We start from the raw sequence: 23,706 nt of genomic DNA, 5'->3' as shown, positions 1-23,706 counted from the left end.
CTAGCCTTTCCACCGCCTGCTGCGCGTCGTTCTTCGTCTTTCATCGCTCAACCTCAGACCACGCATCGCCTCGCCTCTTGAGTGACTCGTGCGTTAGATGTCGTCGAGATAGACAGCCTGGAGCTCCATGAAACGCTGCAACACGCGCAGACCCAAACGCACAAGCGTTTCATCCGTTCGCCGTCGTAAGCATGGATGAAAGGTGCAATGGCGGGAACGTGAAGACGCTACCTGCCGTTCTGCTGCACACGCGTGGAACTACGTGGTCGCCTGCGAATGCAGCTATGCATTGCCAATATGCGATACGGGCGTCGTTTGAGGTCCCGCGCGTCACCCCACCTCTCCGTCCCCCCCCCCCCCCCCGCCCATCTGCATCAAGCCACTGTGTATGTCGGTGTCCGCGCGGCAAATCATGGCATTGGGCAGTGTCACGCCTCGCCTCACCTCGTGTTCCTCAGCCGTCATATCCAGCTGGTGGTCAGCCGCCTCCTCGAGCGTCATTTCTCTCCCCAGTTTGCCGACATAAAACAGCGGTACGGCGCTGCCGCCCGCCCCGACGCTGCCGAGCGGATCCGCCTCGCCGTTCGTGGAGGTGTCTCTCGCGGAAACCGCTGCGCCGGCGGCAGCCCCCGCCGAGCTTGACGCGAATGCCGAGGGCGAGCTCAGCTCGCCGTCCCCAGAGGCCTGACTGCTCACGCCGCCCACATCCGCTCCTCTCTGGGGATTGCCGCGCAGCTCGTCTTGACTGGCGGCGACGACGGCCTTGGGGCGCCCTGCTGGCGGCCCGTCCGCGCCAGCAGCAGAGACGTCAGACAAGTCCGCGGAGGATGCCGCCGTCGACCCGTTTCCACGCGGCGCCGTCTTCGTCGCGCTCGGCGGCGTCGCGCCCGGCGAGACGCCGCCCGCAGCGGCCCTCGGGTCGGTCTGCAGGCCCGCAGCCGTCGCCCCTGGCGGTCCCCGGCCGCCGGGGCCGGTTCGGTTCAAGGGCAGCGACCGCGCCTTCGAGCCGACGACTGACGACGGCGCGCTCTTCCCGCCCGTGCTGGACGCGCTGCCCTTCATCGAAAAGCGAATCTGATGCCGCCCACCGCCGCCGCCGCCCTGCTGCCGCTGCTGCTGCGGCGCGCGCGCACTCGCGCTGTGTTGTGCGTCGGGTGCAGGCGCGCCGCCGTGGGTCGAGACGCCTGAAGCGGCGCGCGCGCCAGCCGCAGCAGCGGCAGCCGCAGCGCGCGCGAGGGCGACGCTGCCGCCCCCTGCGCTCGACGCGCCGGCAGCCTCGGCCTGGTGTTCAGGCAACACCCACGCGGGCGTCTGCCGCCACGACGCTCCGCCAGCCTCCGGTGCGCTGGCCAGGCCCTGACGCATCTGCAGACGAACGCCACCTCCTGCGCACCCCAGGGCCGCATCGACACACAGAGGGGATTTTCACGTTTAACGTCGCACGAGATGTGAGGCGCAGAAGGCGAGACGAGTGAGCGGCGCCGGCAGGCAGGCGGAACCGAAAACGCAGGGGGAGACGCGCCAGCAGGCACGAACGACGGCCGCACCACGGGCGAGAGGAAAGAGCTCCGCCACATGCTGCTGCTGATAGAGAGGTTGAAAGAACGGGAGGCGCTGCATCAGGCAAGGAGCACGTCGTCCAGACACGACGCATGCGTGCAGATGATACCGTGCGTGCAAAAACAGAGACACTGAGAACTGCCCCGCCCGCAGGCAATGTCACGCATCACTTCGGGTCTTCGACATGACGCCGGGAGCACAACCGAGGTGGAATAACAGAGTTGCAGTAGATGTTGAAGCCCAACACTTTTAGCTGTCTTACGCAGGAGCCGTGTCGGTCCAGCAACAAGGCGGCGGCAGCAAGCAGGAAGGGAGGCTACGGGCGTTTGAAGAACACCTGCGGACGGTTTCAGGCCTGACTCGTTCGCCAACTACGCTAAGGATTGAATACAGGTCCACATACCTGGCAGACTGGTGTCGCTGAGCGAATCGTCAGCGCCAAGCGCCGACCCCACGGTGGAGGCGGGTCCCGCGCCAGGCAAACTTCCTGTGGCGCTCCCGGGACCACCCGCGGGGGCCTTTCCGCCTTCCTCCGCAGGTCTTTTCCGATACGCGGTGCGCTCGGCTCGACTGAAGGGCGGGAACGTCGGAATCTGAGGAAAGCAAGTCACGAATGAAACCGCCTGCTTGCCGCCTCTCTAGCCCTACAACGGGCGAGGTCGCACAAGGACGCCGGCCTGCTCTATCGCGGCTGTCGCCTCCTGGGCCCCTGCGCACGCACTCGTCTACAGAAGGCGAGGAGACCCCAAGAGCTCGCAGCAAAGAGAGACTCCCCTTCACGCTCGGGGGACAGACTCTCACACAACGCATCCCTTTAAACGCACAAACACGCGGGAACGGAGGCTAATCTGGGGAGTTTCGCGAAGCTGTGCGAAACTCCCTGGCGGCGAAGGAACGATACTGCGCGACAATCTAAGGCGCTGGCCCTCTCTGCTAGAGGAAACGCAGCGAGGGACCGACGCATACGTGACGCAGCGCCATGATTCAGAATGTCAAGGAACACGAAAAACAACGCACAGGACGCGCGCGCATGCGAAGACAGCCACCCGCCACGCACCTCCATATTCCAGCCTCTACGAACTAGCGTTCTGATGGTCTGAAGCTGCTTTTCGCATCGTTGCTGAAGCGAAACGGCCTGTTGAAGGACAACCTTGCTATCCTGCACGCGCAAACAGAAAGCCAGAAGATCAAGCGCCGTCACGCGACAACCCAGACCCCAAATCATATGGGCAACTCAAACAACCGAGAACTCTCTGCTCTTCGAAACAGTATGTAACCCCGTTCACGGGAATCAAAAGAGCTTTCACTGATTGCATTTATGAAACGTGATTGGTTCACCTAGCCAACACGATCCAGTTGTTTGAGAAGCCTTGAATCTTCATCAACGTCGCTCCGCTAGATAGAGAGAATACGCGTGAAACGACCGCCGGCTTACAACCTTGGCGCGAAGGAAAGGCACAAGGGCACTCAGCGCCTCGAGACCAAAGCTCGACAGAGATCCCCCCCCCTTCCCACTCCCCCCCCTTCCCCCCGCCCGCCCCGCCTCCCCCCCCGCCCGCCCCGCCTCCCCTATCGACAGATAGACAGCGGCGCGTCACAAACGCCTGCATGCGGCGGGCGGGTGCGGACTGCTGCGGTCCCAAGAGGGAGCGCGGAGTGGCGAGTCGGGCGCCGCGCCCTTTGCTGCTTACCTCGTGCTCAAGTTTCTCGCTGCAGAATTTGCAGAGGAAGTGCGCGTCGTGCGGGTGGACGTCGAGGAGTTGCGCGTCGACGGCGTCGTATTCCGCGCGGCACCGGGGGCAGTAGAACAGGTCTCGGTTCTCCGCGGCGCGGCGTTGATCCTCGACTTGCTGCTCCACGCGTTGCAGGCGGAAGTGGAAGACGAGGAGACAGTACGGAGAAATCCGGAAGTAAAAGGGCGCCGACTGCGACGCCGAGGCGCCCAGAGGCGAAGCGGAAAGCGCCACCTGCGCAGGAGGCGGAGACGCGGCTACGCCCCCCCCCGCGCCCCGCCCCCCAGACGAACTCACGGTGCTGCTGCTCGAGGATCCGACAACGCTGGAAAAGAAGAAAAAAAAATGAAGAGTCGCGCTCAGGCGGGGAGACGCACACTTGTGGGCACGCGCGCGTATACATACCAAATCCATCTCTCTATCTATACACAGAAGGACAAATCTCGACACGAATATAAACACATAGAGATAGATATATAGATATAGCTATAGAAAGATATAGATAGATACAGATATAAATATGTAGACGTAGATTTATATGCAGAATGGGCAACGAGGCATTAAGATTGCAGAAGCTTGCAGAGAGACAGCATGGATACGAGACACCGCAGGCCGCAGCCTCTGAGGCTCGCGGACAGTTCCGCGCAGGTCGGCATCGGCCGCGCTTTTCTCTCTGCGCGCTTCTCTCTGCGCGAATGACCAGAGCAGAGCGTTAGACCGGGCGTAGATACCTTATCGTACGGAGTCTTTCTAGCGTTGCGTATTTAGCCCTGTCTTTTTGAATGAAAGTTACTGAAGGGCCGCGCAGCGGCGCCTGTCTCACCTGTCGCTGGCGCGCCCGGTGGCAGCGCCCACGGCGCTCTGCGCGCTGCTTCCGCCGCGGTCTGCGTTTCGAGCGCCGCCCGTCGCGCCGCCGAGGCCGCTGAGTTGTTCCTTGGCGACCAGCTGCATGCGTTCGAGGGCGGCGCAGGCCTCGCGGACGCGCCGGTCTGGCCAGCCGAGGCGCTCGATGAGGTCGCGCTCCGTGTAGGCTTTTTCGTGGAAGGCGAGGAAGTCCACGACGACGATTTGGTCGTCGTCGCAGAAGAGCCGCGACGCGGCGGCCAGAAACGCGCGAAACAGGCTGCGGTCAAACTGCTTCGTCGCCACCGCGGAGGCGGAGCGGACCTGGGACGGCGGCGACCGCGCCGGCGAAGGCTGCAGGGAGGGTGGCGCCTTCTCCGCGGGGGAGGCTGCGCCGGCAGCCGCCGCCGACGTGGCGCCGAAGGAAGACGCAGACGAGAGCGCGTGAGAAGAGGTGGACGAGGCAGAGTCGCTCGCCTTGCTCATCATGGTCGCGAAACAGAGACGACGCAGAGACAGGTGCAGCGGCGACTCCAGCAGCGCACGCAGGACAGAGGGACGCAGCCCGGGAAGGCCGCGCGCAAATGCGGCGGACAGACTGCGCACAAGAAGTTCCGCGGCGAAACTTCCACTCTTCGGCAGACATCTGCAGCCCGCAAGAGAACGGCGCCGATGTGAAAACAATCACAAGCGCAACACGCGAAGCGAGTGGGCACTGCGGAAACGGCCCCAGCCACCAGTGCCTTCTGTCGGGAGCAGCTCAACTGTGTGAACAGAAGACATCCGGCTGCGCCGCGAAGGTCTCACAGGGGCAGCCTCGCCTGCACCACCCCCGCGTCGCGGCGGCAATCAAAAACAATTTAGAGTGGGAGGAGGACGCGCGTCTGTTGATCGCCTGCTTTCCTACGGTCGCTCCACTTTGACGCCAGTGCGCGAGACGAGACGACGTGTTTCACCAAAAAAATGCGCACCTTGCGACGTATGAAAACAAGGTCGGTAAGGCCCGCAACAGAAGTCCCCTGCGGTACTTCCGAAGCGCTGCGCTGCGGCTGGAACGGGGATCGCCATCAAACAGTTTTCGCCTGAGATCTGGAGGCTCAATTCCGGAGTGGACGAAGCGAAACAAGCATGATTTCCGCTGAACCGTTAGGACTTTTTTCTCGTCATTCACGCGCCGCCACGCGGCCGGGGTCCGCAGGAAGATGAATACGACGCAAAGACCCGAACGCGGGTCACGTCGTGGTTAAGGGCCTATAGCAAGCCAGGGAAGCTGAAAGGGACGCGGTCGCGCGTAGCACTGAAGCGAGCACAGAGGGCGCAGAACACACAATGAATGAAGCTTCCGCGCACGAAGGCGAGGTCAACTGCACAAGGGGATCACAAAAAGCGGAACACAGGGAAAGCGGGTTTGTTCTGCCCTCCAATCGCAAAGAAACGTCGACGCGCTGCTGCAGAAATCACCGCAGTCGAAACGGTTGCGCGCGGAAACGCGAGACACACGAAAACACTAGCTTAGAGAACTGCCGACACGCGTCACACGCCTTCTGCGCCTCCGCTTCGCGCCGAAAAAGCATTTCCCTCCAACCTCTGGCTCTGTGTCTGAGACGCGGTTCGTCGAGGCGGTTCCAATCATTCCGGCGGGAATGTTGATCGCAGTCAACTGCATGCGCGCTACCCGCCGGGAGCATCGAGGGAGGTCAGGGGGCCCTGTGCCTGCGAATTTCTCGTGCGCTTTGGATTTGTGAGGATAGCATTGGCGCTTTCCAATGCAGGATCGGCGTTAAAGAAACTCGTGCAGGGTTCCGTTAGACTGAACATGCCTTTCCATTCAAAGCGTAGAAGACACGCCTAGGAGGGGGGTCCGCTGTGTGAAGTTGCCAGCGAGCGCGTCAACAAGTTTTGGCTGTCTATCCGGATGAGGCAAGCGAAACGAGCGTCTCGTTTCCCTTTGGAAAGGTCGTTCTCTAGTTCCAGTCTCATCCTGAGCATTGAATTCGGAGAGTTGGTCGTTTCGTCGGAAATTCGCGTCGGCTTGTGAGACATCTGGGTTGCCGGTGCTTCTCTGGAGCTTCTTCGACCTTCGGCCGCGCCCAGATTGCACCCGCATCGAACCCGAGACTCTGTCTTTTTTCGTATCGCTTGGCGTCGCACTCGCAGGCAAACGGTCTAGCTCCTTTCGCAAAGTTTCAGAGAGAAAAGCGAGCTGCGGCCGCCGCAGTGACGCCGGCTTTCGAGGGAGGGGGGAAGAGGGGCGACGCCGCGCCGAGGGAGACAGGAGGGCATTCGGAGCTGTTCAGAGTCCGTCTGGTCGCCGTCGCTGTGCCGTCTCCTGCTTATTTGAGAGAATGCAGAGCGGTTCCAGCGGAGCTTGTCTGAGTTTCAGCTCGACAGCGAGCGGGCTGTTGGCTCCAGACGCGCTTCCTGTGCCCGTGAGCCTTACCAGCAGGAAGCGCGGCAGCGGGGGCGTGAGAGCTTCGCACGTAAAATCGGAGAGGGATCGAGAGGCTGACGGCTGCGGGTGGTCGGCTGCTGCGGAAGAAAACGCGTTCACGACCAGCGCGCCGTCGTGGAGCGGCAACCCGTACAACCTGGTCGCGCTCGAAAAACCTGAAGGTGTGTCGAACGCGAAGCCCGAGCCTGCTGCAGAGAGATCTGCCTCGCGTCTAGGGCTGCTGCACTCCGCTGTTGGAGACTAAGTTTGTCACGCGGGCTTTGCGCGGGAGCCTCGCCGACGGCAGCGGCCGCTGGGGTGCTGCTCCTCATATGCGGATCTGGGTTCAGTATGCTTTAGTAGTGTGCCATTACGCTTCGTTCTATGCATATCCTAGGTTTCAACGGTATGTCAAGAAGGATAATAGATGCCTGTGAATGTATAGATGTTGGTGCGTTTCACGTCGGATGAAGTGCTTGCCTCCACTTCTACTCGTAGACCGCTGCGTGATGCTGCTGTGTGAAGTACAAGCACCCGCGCCAGGTCTTTCGAGATTTGTTGCCGCCTGCGTGTAGCGAGCGGGCATGTAGTTCCTTGCAAGATATGATGAGGTGAATGGCTGAGGTGGCATGCGCCAACTTCGCTCTTTCCAGCTTCGTTTTAATCGGCATTGCCGATGCCTGCACATGCATGCACGTATCTGCATATACATATATATATATATATATATATATATATATATATATATATATATATATATATATATATATCGGCTTATAAGGTTTACTGTTCTAGAGTCCTGACGGAGTCCACCACCACAGGTTGAGGGGACTCCATTCAATCTCCAGGGTTGTTTCGGGGCTCCTGTGAGGAGTCCGATGACTCAAGCTTCCTCTGTCTGGCTTGTTCTTCTTTTTTTCGCAGAATGTCTGTCGATCGGTGAAGCGTTCACCGACACCTGTCTGACGTTCGCGCTGGACGGGCGCTTGACTCCCGAGCAAGTCCTCTATCTTGAGCAATGCTTCAAGAAGGTGCGTGTCTAACGAAAGAAGGAATCTTGACGTTTCAGTTTTTGCTTGCGCCGCCGTACGTTGCAAATACAGTCCATGCCCATGCGGGGGGTTCGCAGACAAAAGTCACGTGTGTATCGAGACAGTCGAGCCATACGTACGTACATATATATATATATAAATACACGTATATGTAGATATATATATCTATATTTGTATATTTATGCGGTCTGGGCGATCGCGTATGTGGATTCGATGGCCCTCTCGTCGAATCACAAGGCAGTCCCAGCGCATGCGCGTGTGTTGCGTTTCATTCGCGTTTCCAAGGAGCATTTTTTTTTTCGGCAACCAACTAAAGCGCTCCTGCGTGAAGCGTGTGCTGTCGGCGTCTTCTCAGGCCATGGTAACAGATCTGAAAGACTGCGTTCGCGCAAGCGGCACCACAGTCCCTGCCTCGCTGCGTCGCGCGCCGCCTTCACAGAAGAAGCAATTCCCGAAGGCTCCAGGGGCATCCTCGCGAGTGTGGACGCTCAAAGGCACGTGCGTGTCCTTCAAGAGAGAGAGCGACGCGTCGCGCATGATTCTCGAAGACGCCTCGCTGAACATAAAGGGCCTCTTTCTTCCTTGCAAACGCCTGTGTCTGGTTGACGTGTCTAGGCGCCAAGCCAAAAAGCGGAAACTGTTTTAGTTGCTCACGAAACGGGTGCTCAGCAGCGGCCTGCCATCCCACGTGCGTTTTCGCGCGGCAGGGCCTCTCTCCAGGCACACGCCCGTAGAGGCCGACGCACATGCGTGCTGTGGCGAAATCGGCGCGCGCAGAACAAGCGTCCGCAGCTCCTTCTCACGCATAAATTTGCATGCATGTATGCAACACGCCAACGAACAGCGACACCCGTAGCTACGCACGTGTCAAGTCTTCGGGTGTGGCGTGTTTGCTTCCACGCCCGTTCGCCCGCGCGCACATCTCCAAGAGAAGCAGAGAGCCGATAGAAAGAAGGCATGCAGTGGTGGATTGCGGCAGCAATGGAAGATCGTTAGATCTTATCAGCTTTTGCGGCATGCTCGCGGACGTGAGCGCCGCGTTGGAACCACTACAGGAAAGTGAATTGAGCTAGATATAAACGTTTTCTCTTCGGCGCGGCAAGTGATTGCACTCTGCCCAATGTGATGCATCGAGTGCTTCACAGCGCGTTGTTTCAGCTTGCTGACAGCCCTCTGAAAGGGGCATCTTTGTGTGGCGCCGAGACATTGTGTAGCTGACAAAAAGGTTTTTCGCGGTGGATAAGCTTAGAGACAGCTAATGGCATCTAGTGATGTTTATATGTGGATTTCAGCTGTAACACGCTACAAGATAAGGGCTAATCACGCGTTGTTCCACGACGGAAAAGAGCTAGGAGGCGTGACGAGCAATGCGCAAACTGACGCGGAAAAAGAGCGAATCACTGACTCAGTTACTGCGTCTCTCGCAACCCACGCGCACAGAGGAAACCAATGCGCGCGGCCCGCGCAACACGATGAGACCTCCTACCAGCCGGTCTCCTAACGAAGAACGTGCCCAGACTCTCAAATTGCAAAAACCTCGTCGCACACAAACGAGGCTACCGTGTGCAGTCTTTCCCTGATCGCTTGGGCGACATACAAAAGTGGCGCGTGGACAAGCGATGAATACTTGTAAATCGACTCGTCTCGTATGGAGGTGCTCCCAGTGCACCTTCGCGCGTTCTCCGCCCTCGTTTTCTTCGAAAAGAGTCCGCATTCCGCCGGGGGATACGTGCCTACGACGAAAACCAAATGCATAGTCCCGGTCTACGCTGGCGTCCCTTGCTCCTCCTCGCCGCTCGGCTGGTGTCGCAGCTGCACACTCTGGTCTGCATCGGCGAACAGGCCCCTGCGACTCGAACGACCTCGCCATCGAGCGTCCCTTTCACCCTCCCTCCCCCCCTCCTCCCCACCCTGTCTCCTCCGAGGACCTTGGCCACACACGGACGCGCAGAGAGATCTGCACGCACACTCGCGCACTCCTACGCGGCGCTGTATCTGTAAAACGGGTGTCTCACAGGGGCCCCAGGCTCCTTCTCGCGGCGAATGGGCACTGCTTCTCAGGTGACGAGCTCGAGGGCGAGCGAGAGCGCGGCTCGCGGACTGCTCAGGAGGAGGGAGAATGGAGTCTCGGGCAGGCCGACGCTGAGAGTCTGGGCACTGCCGCCCGCCCCGGTCGCTGCGCGGCCAAAGGCGCAGACCTCGAGCGAGGGGAGAAAAACACTCTGCAGAGCGCGCGCGAGCGCCTTCGCGGCGAGGGCGCCCAGTACAACAAGACACGAGGCCTGTGGATGCGCGCCGTTCAGGAACACGTTCACTGCCACGACGTTCGAGGTGAGCGTGAAGAAGGAGACAAAGTACCGCAGGCTCGGATTCTCCTCCCAAGCCATCATCAGAAGCGTCGCCAGCTTCCCGAACATCGACACGATGAGGGCCGTCGCGAGGTAGTTGTACTTCACAATGACGGCGCGGTCGCGGACGACGGTCCCCGGGGCGCCGCCCCCCCGCTGCCTCCATCGGAGACAAACGTGACGCGGAGGCGCGCCGCGCGCGCCTCGAGAATCGGGGGGTTTTCTCTCGCCGGAAGAATTTTCTCGTCTGGCCTGCTCCCTCGCTGCGAAGCATCTGGCTCGACAGGTAAACGCGCCGCGGGAGGCAATCCAAGGTCTTCCTCTTCTTCGTCCACCCTCTGTGCGTGCCCGTCGCTTCCAAGCACGTAGGAGACGCAGCGGCGTTCCTCAGGTTCGTCCCTCTCGTGCTGTCTCCGCTCACTTTGCAGCGCTCCGCGAAGCGCCAAGGGAGAGGCGGCCTCCTGTGCGTCGCCGCGTCCCTGTCTCTCTTTCGCAGTCCGCCCGACGAGCGAGCCGCACGCTACGGCGCATGAGGCACTGGTGCATGTCTGCCAACTTATCGAGCCACTCCTCTGTGGAGTGTCTCCTTGATGATCACAAGAATTGCGCTCAAGCGTGCATTCCTCCGCGGACGCCTGCCTGTCTTCGGCGCCGACCGGGGCCTGCAGCCACGTCATTCTGGTCGGGAGGACAGCGGCTCCACCAGTCGAGAGCAACAGGCGCAGAACGCCGAGGGCAACTCTTTCCGTTCCGGCTAGAGCTCGCTGGACCGAATTCCGCTGCGGTGTGTCGAGGCATCCGCCAGCGCCTTCGCCTTGGCTCGCCTTCCAGCGCGGCGTCTGACCGTGGGCTGCCCCTCGCCCCTCTCCCCCTCCACTCCCGCCGGCTTTCGTCTGTGTGCGCGCTTCGGGCTCGCGATGCCTGCCGTAGCGGGTGCGGACGAAGAGCCAGGTGAAGAAGATGGCGGCGAACAGGTACACGCAGAAGTCGAGGACAGCCTGAGCAATGATAAGCACCTGCAGCTCCCATGCTGCCAGGGGACTGCCTTGCAAGAGCCACCGCAGCAGCGCTGCGTGCTCGTCTGCGGTCGGCCGCCGCGGCTGCTGCGGCGGCGCCTTCCGACGCGCTCGCGCCTGAGGCATATGACTCGTCACCGCGCGAGACTGTGCGGAGCCCACAGCGCGAGGAAGACCGCGTGCAGCGGGCGACGCGGGAGGCGCCGCGACCGCGTCCGCCAGAGCGGGCATCGCCCGCACGACTGCCGCGGCCGCGGGCAGCCTCTTCTCTTCCACGAGCAGAACACGGCCGGTGTCTCCGGGCAAGGGCGAGGCCACGCCAGCCTGCAAGGCCTTCACGCTGCGCGCGGACGCATGTGGCAGCGAAGGCAACGGAGGAAGAAAGTCGAGCTTCCTCTGAGTCACCTGCGTGCGCGACAGGGCGCAGAGGCGGGCCAGGTTCCGCCCCGAGGACAAGAGACTGAACGCGACCAGAGTCGTGACGCCCAAGCCGAGATAGAGCGACGAACACCAGAACGCGCAGCGCCTCTTCCGCGAATTCGACCGGCGCGCCCGGCCTGTCGAGGTGGATGGTGTCTCTCGTCCGTCTGCAAGAGCTTCCCCATCTTCGAGACCGAGAGAGGCTCCTGAGGAAACGGAGTCACCAGTTGAGACGAAAACGTCCTTGCCGGCGTTCTCCTGCGCAGCCCAAGATGGCGAAGGCAAGGCGGCACGCGGCGACGACGAAGAGGAACGCAAAGAGGACAGACCGGCGGAGAACTTGTATGTGGACCCGCGCGTCGATGAGCTTAAATGGCCCTCAGACTGAGCGGGAAGGCTTTCTTCACCATGGCTGACAGGCTGCCACCCGCTCTCGTCGTCTGGTAGGGTGCGCGGAGGCGTGCAATCCTTTTGAAGCAAGGCAGCTGTCCCATCTCTGTCTACCACAACTCGGTCTCCGGCTTGTCTGGCGCGAGCCGGAGGCCACAAGGGCGCTTCCTTTGTCTTCGTCTGCTTTGTGCTGGCCTCAATCACGACGATTTCACCAGCATGGCGCTCCCCCTCCGCAGCCGCTCCCTCCGTCGGATGTTCGGTGCGCGAGCGCCCAGCGGACTCCGGCCATTTGACGCGCGATGAAGATGGAAAGTAGGACGCGGCGAGTTGCGTGTGGAGCAGAAACCACCGCGTGTACGTGTCAAAGAGGATGCACACGATGGCAAAATTCCGCACAGAAGTGGGGACGCCGCGCTCGGCGTAGGGCAGGTGGTTGAACACGAGGTGGCGATAGGCCTGAGGCTTGTGCAGCAGCAGGTCGATTAAAATCAGCACGACTTCATACTCGACGTACCTGTCTGCGGTCTTGCCGCACGCGCGGCATCGCTGTAGACGAATGTTCAGCGAGTCCCGCGGAAAGCGTCGGTAGATCGACGAGACGGGAACCGAGCACTCGACGCAAATCACCATAGTTGGCAGAGGGCAGCGGGGAAAAAGGGGGGGAAGGGGGAGGAGACCGACGCACAGGCGGGGCAGGAGTGAATGGAACAGAAGGCAAGGACGTGCAAGACGGAAGGTAGAGAAGAGAGCAATTGGGTGCGCCGGCTTGGAAGCATTTCGAGCACAAACGCACGGTGGAAAGACCGACAAGGGGGGTGTATGTACAGGGCGAGCACCAGTTGAGTCCGGTGCTCTCCGCTAAATCCACACCAGTCTCAACGTTCCAACGGTCACCATGTTCGCGTGCGCTTGGCGTCAGTTGTACGCGGGAAGTCTCCGTTGGCATCTGATTGGTATTGCATGCGCTGAGTACGTAAGGGAAAAAAAAGGTTGACCGCTATTTACATACCGCACATGCATCGGCGCGGGCATTGACCTTGGAGGGCTTTGACAAGACAGCAGCATACGGTACAGAAACGGAGAGGAGGCATGAAAACAGTGCAGACCGAGTGGATATGGGATGCAAGGCACGAAACAACATGCGGAGAACAGCACCGAGTGGAAAGGGAAATCGCCGGGGCAAGCGGATTGGCGGTGTCTCGCAATGCAGCGACGACGAGGGCGGGTAAACTGCTGAAGGGCAAGCGAACCAATGGATGCTTAAGCAGCCATATGGTTCGACTCAGTTCTGTTCAGATCGTTGAATTACATACCCAATACTGCTGACGGCAGCCTCCTCCATCTACGCATCACCGGATGAGACAGGCAGCGGCTGTAACACAGCCGGAGCAAAGGAACCTTGCGCTGGCACGATGGAGCGGCCAGCCACAGCAGAAACCGCCGGGAAGCCACGAAGGCTAACAAATTCGCAAGGCGCTCCGTAGTTGTTTTGCATTACGCTTTTTCGCAGAGAAAGCGATTTGGCAAGAACTCTTTTTTGCCTGCTTGCTAAAGAAGGTACTGCATTTCGTGCGGAACGCCTACTGTCGTGGCATGCGGCGCATGCATCGCAGCTAATTTGCGAGAAACAGCCTGCGAAACCTTGATTCTCTGAGGCTAGAGAAGCTCTTTTGTTCGTGAATCGTCCTGGATATGCGGCTGTCTTTATCAAGGTGCCCAAATCTTTTCTACCAGGTCTCGAGTTGGCTCATTTGTCCACAAACGCCTTAGGCTCCGCGGGGCGGTCAGTGATGCATGCTGTCAGGGCGCTCTTCCGAGAAGTTGTTCCGCGTATTTGTGAAGCCTCCGTTCCATAGCACGGTATCGCTCATATCCAGTCTTCCTACGGCTCAGGAGGTTGGCTCATCCGCACCAGCTTGCCGCCAGCGGCGGCGTCGACTCTCGAGCTGCATGCACACGCTGGGCGCTGTCGACGGAGCGTATCGATTTGCCCCAAGAATTCACAGTCCTCTCTGTCTTTTCCGACAGTCCGCGGGCTCACCCGCTCGAGCATAGTTGTTTTTCTGCTTATCTCCCTCGGTTTTGTCGTCTGGTCCTAACTAGCCTGCACAATGACCCTATTTGGTTGACTCTCGCGGCTCTTGTCCTCAGGCAGACCCGAGTGCACCAGGTCGTTCATTCTTGTGTTCCTTTTGATTTCGTCTCGCGTTTCTTTTGGAGGGGAGCCGCCTAAATGGCGTCGCGGGCGTGGTCGCATGAGCCCTCGTCCTCGCCTTCTTCGGCGATGTTTCCCTCTTTTGCGTTTTTGCGCGCCGACGGTCGCCGCCCGGCGGAGCTGCGCGAGCTGCATTTCTCGACGTGCGTGCCGTCGCAGCTTACTTCGCTCTCACACGTCGCGTCCTCCCCCGCGCGGCAAGCCTCCTCTTCGTCCGCGGCGGCCGCTTCGCAGAAGGAAGCGGGTGGCGCCGGCGACGCTGGCAGCAGCGCCTCGCCGTTTTTCTCCGCCCCGACTGGACAGCACGCAGACGGGCGGAGCCTCGTGTCTTTCGGCAGCACGAAAGTGGCGGCGTTTGTCTTCGGACCGCGGCCGCTCTCCTCTGGAGCGCACGCAGGGCGGAGCCGGCCCTTCACCTCTGCCGGCGGCGGGGGCTGGAGCGAGGGCGGCCTCCTCGACGACGGGCTCGACGGAGGCGGCGAGGGCGGGCTGCTCGGCGCAGGCGCGGCCGGCGGAAGCGAGAAAGCTTCCATTCTGTGCCGCGTCGGGATCGCTGCCTTCAGTGGAGACTGGCGGGCCGACGTGGCGCGGACTGGCGGGGCTGCCGAAGAGCACGAAGTCGCTCTCAGCGTGCGCAAAGTCGTCGAAGGCGTCGTCATGGCCGACGCCTACCCGCGCTCGCTGATCTGCCTCTTCGTGCATGTCGTCGAGAACGATGGAGGTACGACGGGCACCGGAGCTCGGGGGGCAAGAGGATGAAAGGCTCCCACGCTGAGCCAGTCGAAACGAAGAGACGTCTTTCTTCAGCTCCGCGGAGGTCACGGAGCGGCAAGGGCTTCTCGCTTGGCCTGGGCTCCGCAGGCCTCGGCCCCACCGCTTCGGCGTGCTGCTTCTGTCTGTCCGCAGGAATTCTGGCTGCCTCCATCTGCGCTGCCAGTCTCGCCCTCATCGACGCAGGTGAGACTCCGTCCCTTGAGCTCAGCAAGAGGGCAGAGACTCGTGTGTCTGTCTGTGCGTCGATCCACAATCTTTTCCTCTTTTGTTTGAATGGCACTCCTGAAGCTGTCAATGCCATAGCGTACAGAAGCCGCTGGCACAGGGCCGCCCGCGACCGTCCTTTTTCGGACGCGTGCGTCGAGTAGAGATGTGTAGAGCCGGGAACGATCTGTCGGTGCTCGGTAGGCGCAGAGGCAGGTGAGACGCTTAGCCAATTTCTGCTGACGCTGTGGGCGGGGTTGTGATACAGGTATTGCGACGAAGGACTTCGTGGCCGCCATGTCGTGTGTTTACATGCCCCGACAGTTAACTCCTCTGCTGGATCCGCCGCGCGCAGAGCTACAGACCGGAGCTCCGACGCTGACTGTGGCGATGCTGATTTCCTCAGAAGAAGTAGGCGGTGATGGTTGCCTGGGCAGGTGCATGCTCAGAGAGGGCGGCGCTCTCGACGCAGAGCGACCGCTGTGCCGCGACAGCCTAGCGCGCGAGCGGCGTCACAGGGGAGCGAATCCCAGCAAGCGCGCTAGTTCAGTCTTCGCAAGGCGTAATATGCTGCTTTGCGAGTTTCCTACGAGTGGTGTCTAGTAACTCAACGCATGCGCTGCTGCTTGCCTTCGACTTTTCGCTTCAGGTGTCTCTCCTCCAACTCGACGGTCAGGTTCCCATGGATGTCTTCGAACAGGTGCGTGCGCTCGGGCTGCAGATGTCTCGAAAACGGATGACAGCCACAGAGTTTGTGTGCAAATTCCGACTGAAGAGCTTTCCTATGGCTGACTTGCCGTTGAAGGGGCGGCAGAGAAACCACGAAAGGAGAAGACTTGGTGCCTGCCTCTTGCTGTATCTGCGGCATCACCCACGGCTGGAGTGGAACGAGAAAACCCCGGCATGAATCGTGTTGGTCGAGGCATGATTTTTAAACAGCTCTGGATCCCGGCTCTCAGCAACGGGTCGGTGCGTATGGCTCTCCGTCGCTATATGAGACCGTATTTCGCCGTGGATGTGGCATCACAAGTAACTGTGCGTCTTCACAAACCACGTATATCACCTTGACGCTATCGCCGTAGTGGACAGCGTCACTTCCACGGAGTCTCTCGTGCCCTGGAGATTCCGTCCACGTTTGCTGTCGGAGCTGCCCCCTCTTAGGTTTCTGCTGATGCGTTCATTGTCGGAGCTTGTCGCTTGGTCGCTTGTCTGTGCCGTCAGATGTATCAGGCGTGCGCAGCCGGGTGCCGAGAAGTCGGGGAAGCGATGAAGGTAAGTGAAGACCAGTGGGCGTGAGACTTGGCCGCTATGGATGCCCAACTGTCCAACGTAGGGCAGAGTTCGATTTATATTTCCATTTCTGACTCCAGGCCTTGAAGCGGGTCAAATATGTCCGGCGCGCGTGTCTCTTGTTGCTCCTCCATGCCGTATAGGGGAGGGATTTCAGGCATCGGCATGGCAGCAGCGCTTTCAGTTGCAGCGTGCTGGCTAAGGAAGAGCTACCGCCATGTTCACAGCAAGGATAGTTCAGCACAGGAGAGTCTGCAATGAGAGCCGCTGCATCTTCTGGCGAATTCTGAGATATATTCACCCGTGTCAGTATCGCCTCAAGAAGGCGATGTCACCTTCAGATGGCAGATGGAAGGATTATGAAAGAGAGCGGAGGCGCGGTAGTTCATAGTTCGACTTTTAGGCATTCGCAATGCCGAGCGATCACCTAGGTCTATCCTTGTTAACCACAGAAGGGGGCGTCTCCGCCTGAGTGTGTGGTTCGCCAAGAACGCTTACAAACACAGGGACCATGCGCGCGGATGTAGTGGTGGACGATTGTAAATTCTTTCAGCTCACCTCTGAGCCTGTCGCTGCTGTCATCGTTATCGCAGGCAACGGTGTGCGAAGCGGCGGCACTTCGGGTTCGCTTCGGTGACCGTGTCCTTAAGTGAATAGCGGGCATACAGGCGGTTGGCTACTCGTGGGCGACAGCCGGAGTTGCATGTGGTCTTTCGGAGGGGCAAGGGCTGTGCCGGTACTAGAGAGATTGACTATCCTGATTCTGTGGCGGTTCTGAAGAGAGTTATATTGTGGTTCGGTGGCTGTTCAGCTCTTTGGCTCCACCCGGGGATGCGGCATTTCGTTGCCCGTTGGTGGTAAAAAGTCTCTGGTCGGCCTGCTTACGTTGTCATTTGTGCGCGCACCACTGGTGCTGTGGACAGTAGTGGGGTATCCATCCACAGAACCATATCGCGTGGCATGGATTGGGCTCCATGCGTTCTAGGCGGCCTTAGGCAGCCTGAGGATCTTGGTAGGATGGCATCTGTTGTCATGGTTTTTGTAGGCGGAACATGCTTTTTGCAGACGTTTTTGCGAAGTCAATAGTTGCTCCGAGAACGTGCGTCCAGCACCTCTGGGTGAGGGCCAATCTGCCGCCGAGCAGAGTCAGTGCTTCGTCGTTTACCAACCCCCCAACGTATTAACACTGAGAGCCTACTGCCATCACTCTGCGGGTAGAACTGTTGTCCAAGGCAGTGTATAGTTTTCGTTGTACCACATCCGAGCGTAAAGCTGCTTTGTACGGAGGATGTGATAACTTCTTATAAGCATAGAATCAATCCAGTGAGCGCTTGTACGATAATTATATCAATGCAGTACCAAAATCGTGAGCCACAGTTTGAGACTCTATGCTCGAAAAGACGCATACATTCTTCTGCACCATGTTGCTTTACGCGTGGTTGCCTGACTTTTTTCCCGCGGCATGTGGGGGCAGTCTTCAGGTGGGCGCATGCGGTGCCCACTTTCTTCCGTATGATCGCTGCAGTTATATTGCTTGATGTAGCTTCCTCAGCACGCGTATCGCTTTGGGCATGTCTCCCCATATGGTAACGATTGCAGCTCAGTCTCCACAAAATCACGTCACAGACAGGAACGGATAACAATAGAAGCCCCCTGACCGGGTGGTCGCGTATTCGAGGGGTTCCCAGCCTACCCATCTGTTGGCACCTTTGGCTGTAGCATGCCCTGCGGGCAAGCACGAATCAGCCGAAATCGGTGATATCGGGACTCGTCACAATTCACATTAGTTGCGGAAGCCTCATTGGAGCCGATAGCTTACCTAGGCCCAACGTCGGGTGACACAGGAGGAAACAAGGACACGCTTCGCCCCGCAGTGGTCGTGGAACATGTACGGGCTACCAAGATTGCCAAAGGGAATCCGCGGATGCGAATAGTCGCGACAGCCAGTCAGTCTCGTATAGACGCACTCGCTGCGGTGTCAAAACGAAGCCATGCGGAGAGATGGCTGAGCCGGCTGTTCCCCTCTGTATACTAGGTACTCCGATATCTGTGTTTATTCAATTTGCCGTATGCAGTTTTGGATCGTACATCACTTATGGTCTGATGGCTTTTGATAATGTGGGCAAACATGATACACAATGGTGTCCCTGTGAGGTTCCGTGTCAGCTTCAAGGTGTCCCTGAAGTGTCTGTACATCCCTGCGCGTGCACAGGCATCGGGTAGGCACTAGAGGTAACGGCAGCCTGCAGAGAGGCAAAGTCTAAATGAGGCGCGTCCGTCGCTTGCTCAAACTTTTCGTACGGGGCGTACTGCTGTATTATTTCTCTCGCAAGATGGTAAATGCTACCGCAGTTCTCCGGGAGGCAAGAAGTCTGGTGGCCAACCATTTCTATGACTCTCCCGACTCGGGCCTGGAAGTGCTCAAGAAGAATAGGACAGATCTGTTGGAAACTCGCGCCTGGATCTTCATGGCAGCCCGCAAAATGAAGTGCGAAAATGCGCCGCGGGCTGCATACAAAGTAAGGCAACTGCTGTGCAAGCCTAATCTTCCATTCGAGCGGCGCGTATTCAGGCGTGCACCGCTCTGTCAAGTGTGCTCGCCGACGAAAGCGCCGTCGTTGCTCTACGCCAGCTGCAGTCGAGAGGCGTGGACGACATGCTGCAGTGGCTTGGGTGTTATTGCCTCAAACTCACTGCACAGGTGAGGGCCAGCTCTGGCAACAGCGCTCACGGAGCCTCTTGCAAACTCCGAGTTGATATTTCAGTACGAGTCGCAACGCAGTGACATTTCGTGCGGAGATCTGATGGTATGATGCTGCAAAACTGCATACCACGACAGCATCGCTGTCATAGAGGGAACAGAGGCGCAAAAGGCGTCATCGTTCAGCCTCAATCGAAGAGCCCAGAGACATCGAGATGCTTGTCTTCGCATCCCTGTGTAACCAAGGATTCTTCGAGTTCGAGGTCAGTGTAATCGTAGGTACGTCTCCTGCCAACGGAGGATCACTGTTGAGGACAGGCTTGTACCCTTTTCGACATCTTCTGGTTGTTTCAACAAATCATTCGAGAGCATGGCCTTAACAGTAGTCCACCTGCTGGTTCCTTCTTGGAACCTCAAGCATGCGACATCCTGCTCGGGTTTGCTTACTGCCATACGTTCGCGGAGCCCGGTGCGTTTGCTAAGTCGGTTTTCTTGTGGCACCGTTCGCGTGATTGTTGCGCCTGTAGAGGTCATTGCTCTGGCCATCTCACTCTTGGGCTGCGACGCGAGAAGGGATGCGCAGGCTCAACAGCTTCGATCCCTCCTAGTCCAGATTTCGGGGGGACCATCAGTCAGGAAAGTAAGTGCAAGTGCCAAACATAGCTTCGCCAAATGTCGGCGCCATCGCGTTGCTGGCGACAGGCACACGTCACGAAGACAGTAATTGGGAATGACGTTCTAGTTGCGCTAGAGGACAAAGCGAATCGGTCCTTGCAGCCGTTTCTCGCTGTGAGATATGATAGGCTATCTTGTTTTAACGTGTGTTGATTACGGCAACTTTAGGGTATGAGGCAGGCCGATCAGATCCGTATTAAGCAGCAGCTGAAGAGGCGACTGGCAGGGTCATTGAATACGTGGTCAACCGTATGCACTCATGCAGCTTGTTGAAGTGCTTCAGTGTGTCACTGGATGCTTTGAGAAGGTTGTGACTTGGCATGGCTTCAGCAGAGAATTATAAACCTTGCCGACTGCAGAACGCAAGGCAACCAGGCCCACGCTGTGCCGAAGCCACTGTTCGAGATGTATGCCAATAAGGTATGATATTGAAGCGTCAATCGAGTCACCTTGCACAAACTGTTCCCCTTGAAACAGCGAGGGCGACAGCTACTCAGTTTGATCTAAGTTCACGGGGAAGCGACACCCCCAAAGTGGCAAGTCGGGGCACAGAATAATTGAGCCGGTAGAAAGGCACGGAATCCACCAACTGAAGTCGTTGGGCTCCTCGTTGCAGTGTGGCAGCTGGCGAGCTGAGTGCTGGGGACAAAGCCGTGTATGCCAGTTTTCGCGTATAAGTCGCGTGCTGTGGCTCAACGCCAGCAGCAATGAAGCCTTCCATGCCACAAACGTGAAGCCAATTCGTATCTGAAGACCCAGAAAGAATGAAATGATCCTTCACCAGCGTGCGGTATCCTGAGCAATCTTTAGGGTAAGCCGAGCGCGTTCACTGGGCGAGCTTCGGTCGAATTAGCGAACGGGATTCCCCATGGCCAGCAACAGATTACGACGACATATCCACCTCGCCTACCCCCTAGAATACATCGTTTAAAAGGATCCGAGAAGAAAACGCCCGTCACGAGTTGCCTGCAGCGCTAGTGTAGTAGTGCCTTTCGTTGCATATGAGCAACGGCAATGCTGCGTGAGTAACCGCTGTGAAGGCGCAAGTAACTTGTGTCACCAAGTCCCACACACAGTGGTTACCATACAGTACGGGAGCGTTGCAACCCAGTCTCACGTAAGTGTTGCCTGTCGGCTCAAACTGACTTTGCCATCAAAAGGGCGCATGACCCCACGCATTTCGAGACGATCTAATTACCCAGTCTCCGCTCTGCGACGCGTTGACGCATAATTCCAATAAAGAGCATCGCAAATACGAGATATCCGCCGTGCATATTGACCAACATCCACATCCACATGGCAAAAAAAGCTGAACGACTGGAAACCAGGTCGATAGGACCGTCGCTCGTGATAAGAAAAAGATCGACACCCTTTAAACAGAGCTTGGCGAAAAACCAGTACGGGTGAACACTAGCGAAAACAGTATTCGTGGTTTTTGAGATGAGTCAACCAGTGACATACAGCATTGCACGTAAATCTTGCTACTTTCCGCCAGCAAACTAGAGCTGTGCCATCTTTGCTTGCCCAGTCCGTGTGATTTTTCCTTAGTACAATCTCTAGTGTTTCAACAAGTTGGACGAGTAGACTCCTCGAGGCCCTGTGCGGACCGAGCCTGGTCCCTCAAAAAATTAGACTGGCAGAAGTAGACAAAAACAGAAACCTTGACAAAATGACACAAAACGGGTAGTCTTGTGGGACCGTGCAAAAACTGTTGCAAATTCCAAGGTCTGCAAGGGGGTAGGGTATGTGGCTTTTAACCAACCGTCCTGCCGACTCTGGCTCACTCCCCACGTAGACACCGAACGAACCGCCCAGCGGCACGTCATAACTCTGCTACCTCATGGGACGTTGTGCGCGCACATACATTTCAGCAATCGCTCCTCTCTTCACGCCCATCTGCGAGGACCTCGCTGTTGTACTGCAAGTGTTTTCGTGCTGCTTCGCCTTCGAGAAAGCTACGTTGCATTCCCAGCGCGTTGGCGAGCCATAAGATTGACTGTGCGGCGTTGATTCGGCCTCCTGATTTTACCCTACCTGAGCAAGAAAAGAAACCACACACCGGTGCCACAGGCTGCATCTATGTTTGATTCAACGGCGTCAGCACACCGCGGTTCAGACGACTGGCCACTGTCTGCCGTAAATGATTGCCAAGATGGGGTTCTTGGTGACAGGCGCGCTGCAAGGTTCGCCTGTTTGCGCCTTTTACCGATACGCAGGCACGCATACATAGTCGTTCTCAGGCAGCCAGTCCCGCTGCATCAGTGAGACGCCTGCATAAATTCGCTATCTGGTGCACTGAACAGAGGAGTAAACAGTGTGGCGATTCACCGTTCAGGGCTTCGGGCTGACTCTGGAGCATGAGGTTGCGGCACTTGTTCGCACTCACCGCGGGTTGCCGGGATTTTGTCCACACCTTCCATGATAGCTTCCTTTACTTGCAAGTGGTCCTCAAATGGAAGGGACACTAACAAAGCAGCTAGTCCCGCTACCACAGGGGACGCCATAGACGTTCCTGAGAGTTCCTTGAAGGAATCAGGTGGATACGTCGATAATATTGCCACACCAGGCGCAGCGACGTGTACCGAACGGGCCCCGGTGTTACTGAACGACGCCATTGAATCCGAAGAGTCGGTGGCGGCGACGGCCACGATGTTTGAGGAGCTGTAAGAGGCGGGATACGAGGGAGATCGATCAATGTTTTGTCCAGCATTGCCAGCCGCTACTACGCAGATATGGCCAGCTTCATGTGATTTGACAATAGCTTTTTCCAAGGCATCTGTTCGCCCTGGACCGCCCCAGCTATTGTTGCTGATACGGATGCCCATTTGTATGCAGTAATTGATCGCCTTGACAGCATCGCTCGTGGCACCGCTGCCGCTGCTTCCCATAAACTTCAGGCCAGCAACGCTGGTAGTACCGCAGACTCCTCGGGCGCCCGTATCGGTGTTTTTCAAGCCCGCAATAATGCCAGCGCAGTGAGTGCCATGGCCGTTGTCATCTGACATGTCCCCATTGTTGTCGATGAAGTTGAAGCCATAAACGTCGTCGACGAATCCGTTATTGTCATCGTCAATATCGTTTCCCGGGATCTCTCCAGGGTTCTTCCACATGTTTCTCCGAAGCGATGGGTGGTTGTAGGCCACACCGGTGTCTATGACAGCCACAACCTCGCTTCGAAGACACTCAGCCAGATCAGACGCTTCGTCGAACCCCGCTATCTCAAGCCAGTACGGTTCTTCCGCGAGCTTCTTTCGATCTCTTTTTGGTGCATCAGGCTCTGAGGTGGGCTGTACGATGTGCCCCGAGTTCGACCCGAGGAACGGAGGGTCATGTTCTCCATCGACTATGTGAACAAGCTGGTCGAACTCGACTGAAGACACACATGGATCCCTTTCAAACGCGAGTTTTAATTCGCCCCCTTCAACTGAGGGGCAATCTGTGAGGTTGATGATGTCGACCCCAACGCGGTGCAAGGTCTCGTCGGTCACCACGCACCTCGAAGGGGGAAGCTGGGAAGCCTCTTCTGATTCTGCAGACGTAGCCATGTGGGAAAAATCAGCGGTGAACTGTTTCGTCGTGTATGCCTCATATGAAGCGACACCAGCGGCGGTGACGGACACCGTTGCCCTGAAACGGCACGACAGGTACACGAAAACAAAGCATGGCCCTTGTCATACTCCTGTCACGAAGCGCGCTCTGAATCACCATCGCGCCAACTCTGATGCAACAGCGGAGAAAGACTGATGCGTTTATGTCGCGAGTCTGCTTAGAGGGTGCTTCCTTACGGTGATTCGCTGGATCCTGTGTGTGCACCGAGCCCAGGAGCAGCTTGCGGCAAGGCCGAGAACTTTTCTTGCAAGCTGCTCTGTAGAGCTCTTCTTTTCGCTTCTTCTGGATCACAGTCTTCATGGAAGGTGACCATCAATGTGCGGAAGTGATCGGGCTCGATGCCGCCATCTTCCGTGCCGTGGGCGAACACCGGCAGCCCCCCGTCGCGTGGAAGCCAGGGTAGCGCACTCACACCCAGCAAAAAGAGTAACAGCTGCTGCAT

General features: G+C 58.2%; 6 protein-coding genes across 6 annotated transcripts; 2 read left to right on the top strand and 4 right to left on the bottom strand.

The window, feature by feature from the left end:
* Window positions 1-93: 93 nt before the first annotated feature.
* Window positions 94-4,625, bottom strand: BESB_010260 (general transcription factor IIE polypeptide 1 GTF2E1; the record flags this gene model as incomplete). Its single annotated transcript, XM_029359780.1, has 6 exons — window positions 94-135; window positions 445-1,385; window positions 1,964-2,153; window positions 2,618-2,719; window positions 3,252-3,618; window positions 4,117-4,625. The coding sequence occupies 6 exons, from the start codon at window positions 4,623-4,625 to the stop codon at window positions 94-96; spliced, it is 2,151 nt and encodes a 716-aa protein (XP_029222693.1).
* A 1,856-nt stretch (window positions 4,626-6,481) lies between these two features.
* Window positions 6,482-8,265, top strand: BESB_010250 (uncharacterized protein; the record flags this gene model as incomplete). The annotated part of the gene is made up of 3 exons (XM_029359779.1): window positions 6,482-6,749; window positions 7,492-7,598; window positions 7,975-8,265. 3 exons carry the CDS (start codon window positions 6,482-6,484, stop codon window positions 8,263-8,265), a joined length of 666 nt encoding a protein of 221 aa, XP_029222692.1.
* A 1,411-nt stretch (window positions 8,266-9,676) lies between these two features.
* BESB_010240 (uncharacterized protein) lies at window positions 9,677-10,036 on the bottom strand (the record flags this gene model as incomplete). The annotated part of the gene is made up of 1 exon (XM_029359778.1): window positions 9,677-10,036. One exon carries the CDS (start codon window positions 10,034-10,036, stop codon window positions 9,677-9,679), a length of 360 nt encoding a protein of 119 aa, XP_029222691.1.
* A 35-nt stretch (window positions 10,037-10,071) lies between these two features.
* On the bottom strand, window positions 10,072-12,426 carry BESB_010230 (uncharacterized protein; the record flags this gene model as incomplete). The annotated part of the gene is made up of 1 exon (XM_029359777.1): window positions 10,072-12,426. One exon carries the CDS (start codon window positions 12,424-12,426, stop codon window positions 10,072-10,074), a length of 2,355 nt encoding a protein of 784 aa, XP_029222690.1.
* A 1,603-nt stretch (window positions 12,427-14,029) lies between these two features.
* Window positions 14,030-16,932, top strand: BESB_010220 (3' exoribonuclease family, domain 1 domain-containing protein; the record flags this gene model as incomplete). Its single annotated transcript, XM_029359776.1, has 6 exons — window positions 14,030-14,732; window positions 14,918-14,968; window positions 15,258-15,400; window positions 15,639-15,689; window positions 16,211-16,261; window positions 16,873-16,932. 6 exons carry the CDS (start codon window positions 14,030-14,032, stop codon window positions 16,930-16,932), a joined length of 1,059 nt encoding a protein of 352 aa, XP_029222689.1.
* Window positions 16,933-21,522: 4,590 nt separating this feature from the next.
* On the bottom strand, window positions 21,523-23,706 carry BESB_010210 (subtilisin SUB9; the record flags this gene model as incomplete). The annotated part of the gene is made up of 3 exons (XM_029359775.1): window positions 21,523-21,689; window positions 22,042-23,282; window positions 23,441-23,706. The coding sequence occupies 3 exons, from the start codon at window positions 23,704-23,706 to the stop codon at window positions 21,523-21,525; spliced, it is 1,674 nt and encodes a 557-aa protein (XP_029222688.1).

This window comes from Besnoitia besnoiti, chromosome I, assembly GCF_002563875.1.
Source record: "Besnoitia besnoiti strain Bb-Ger1 chromosome I, whole genome shotgun sequence".
In the NCBI taxonomy this organism is placed as follows: Eukaryota; Apicomplexa; class Conoidasida; order Eucoccidiorida; family Sarcocystidae; genus Besnoitia; species Besnoitia besnoiti.
The sequence above is the reverse complement of the archived record's forward strand: the minus strand, read 5'-3'. Positions and strand labels throughout refer to the sequence as shown.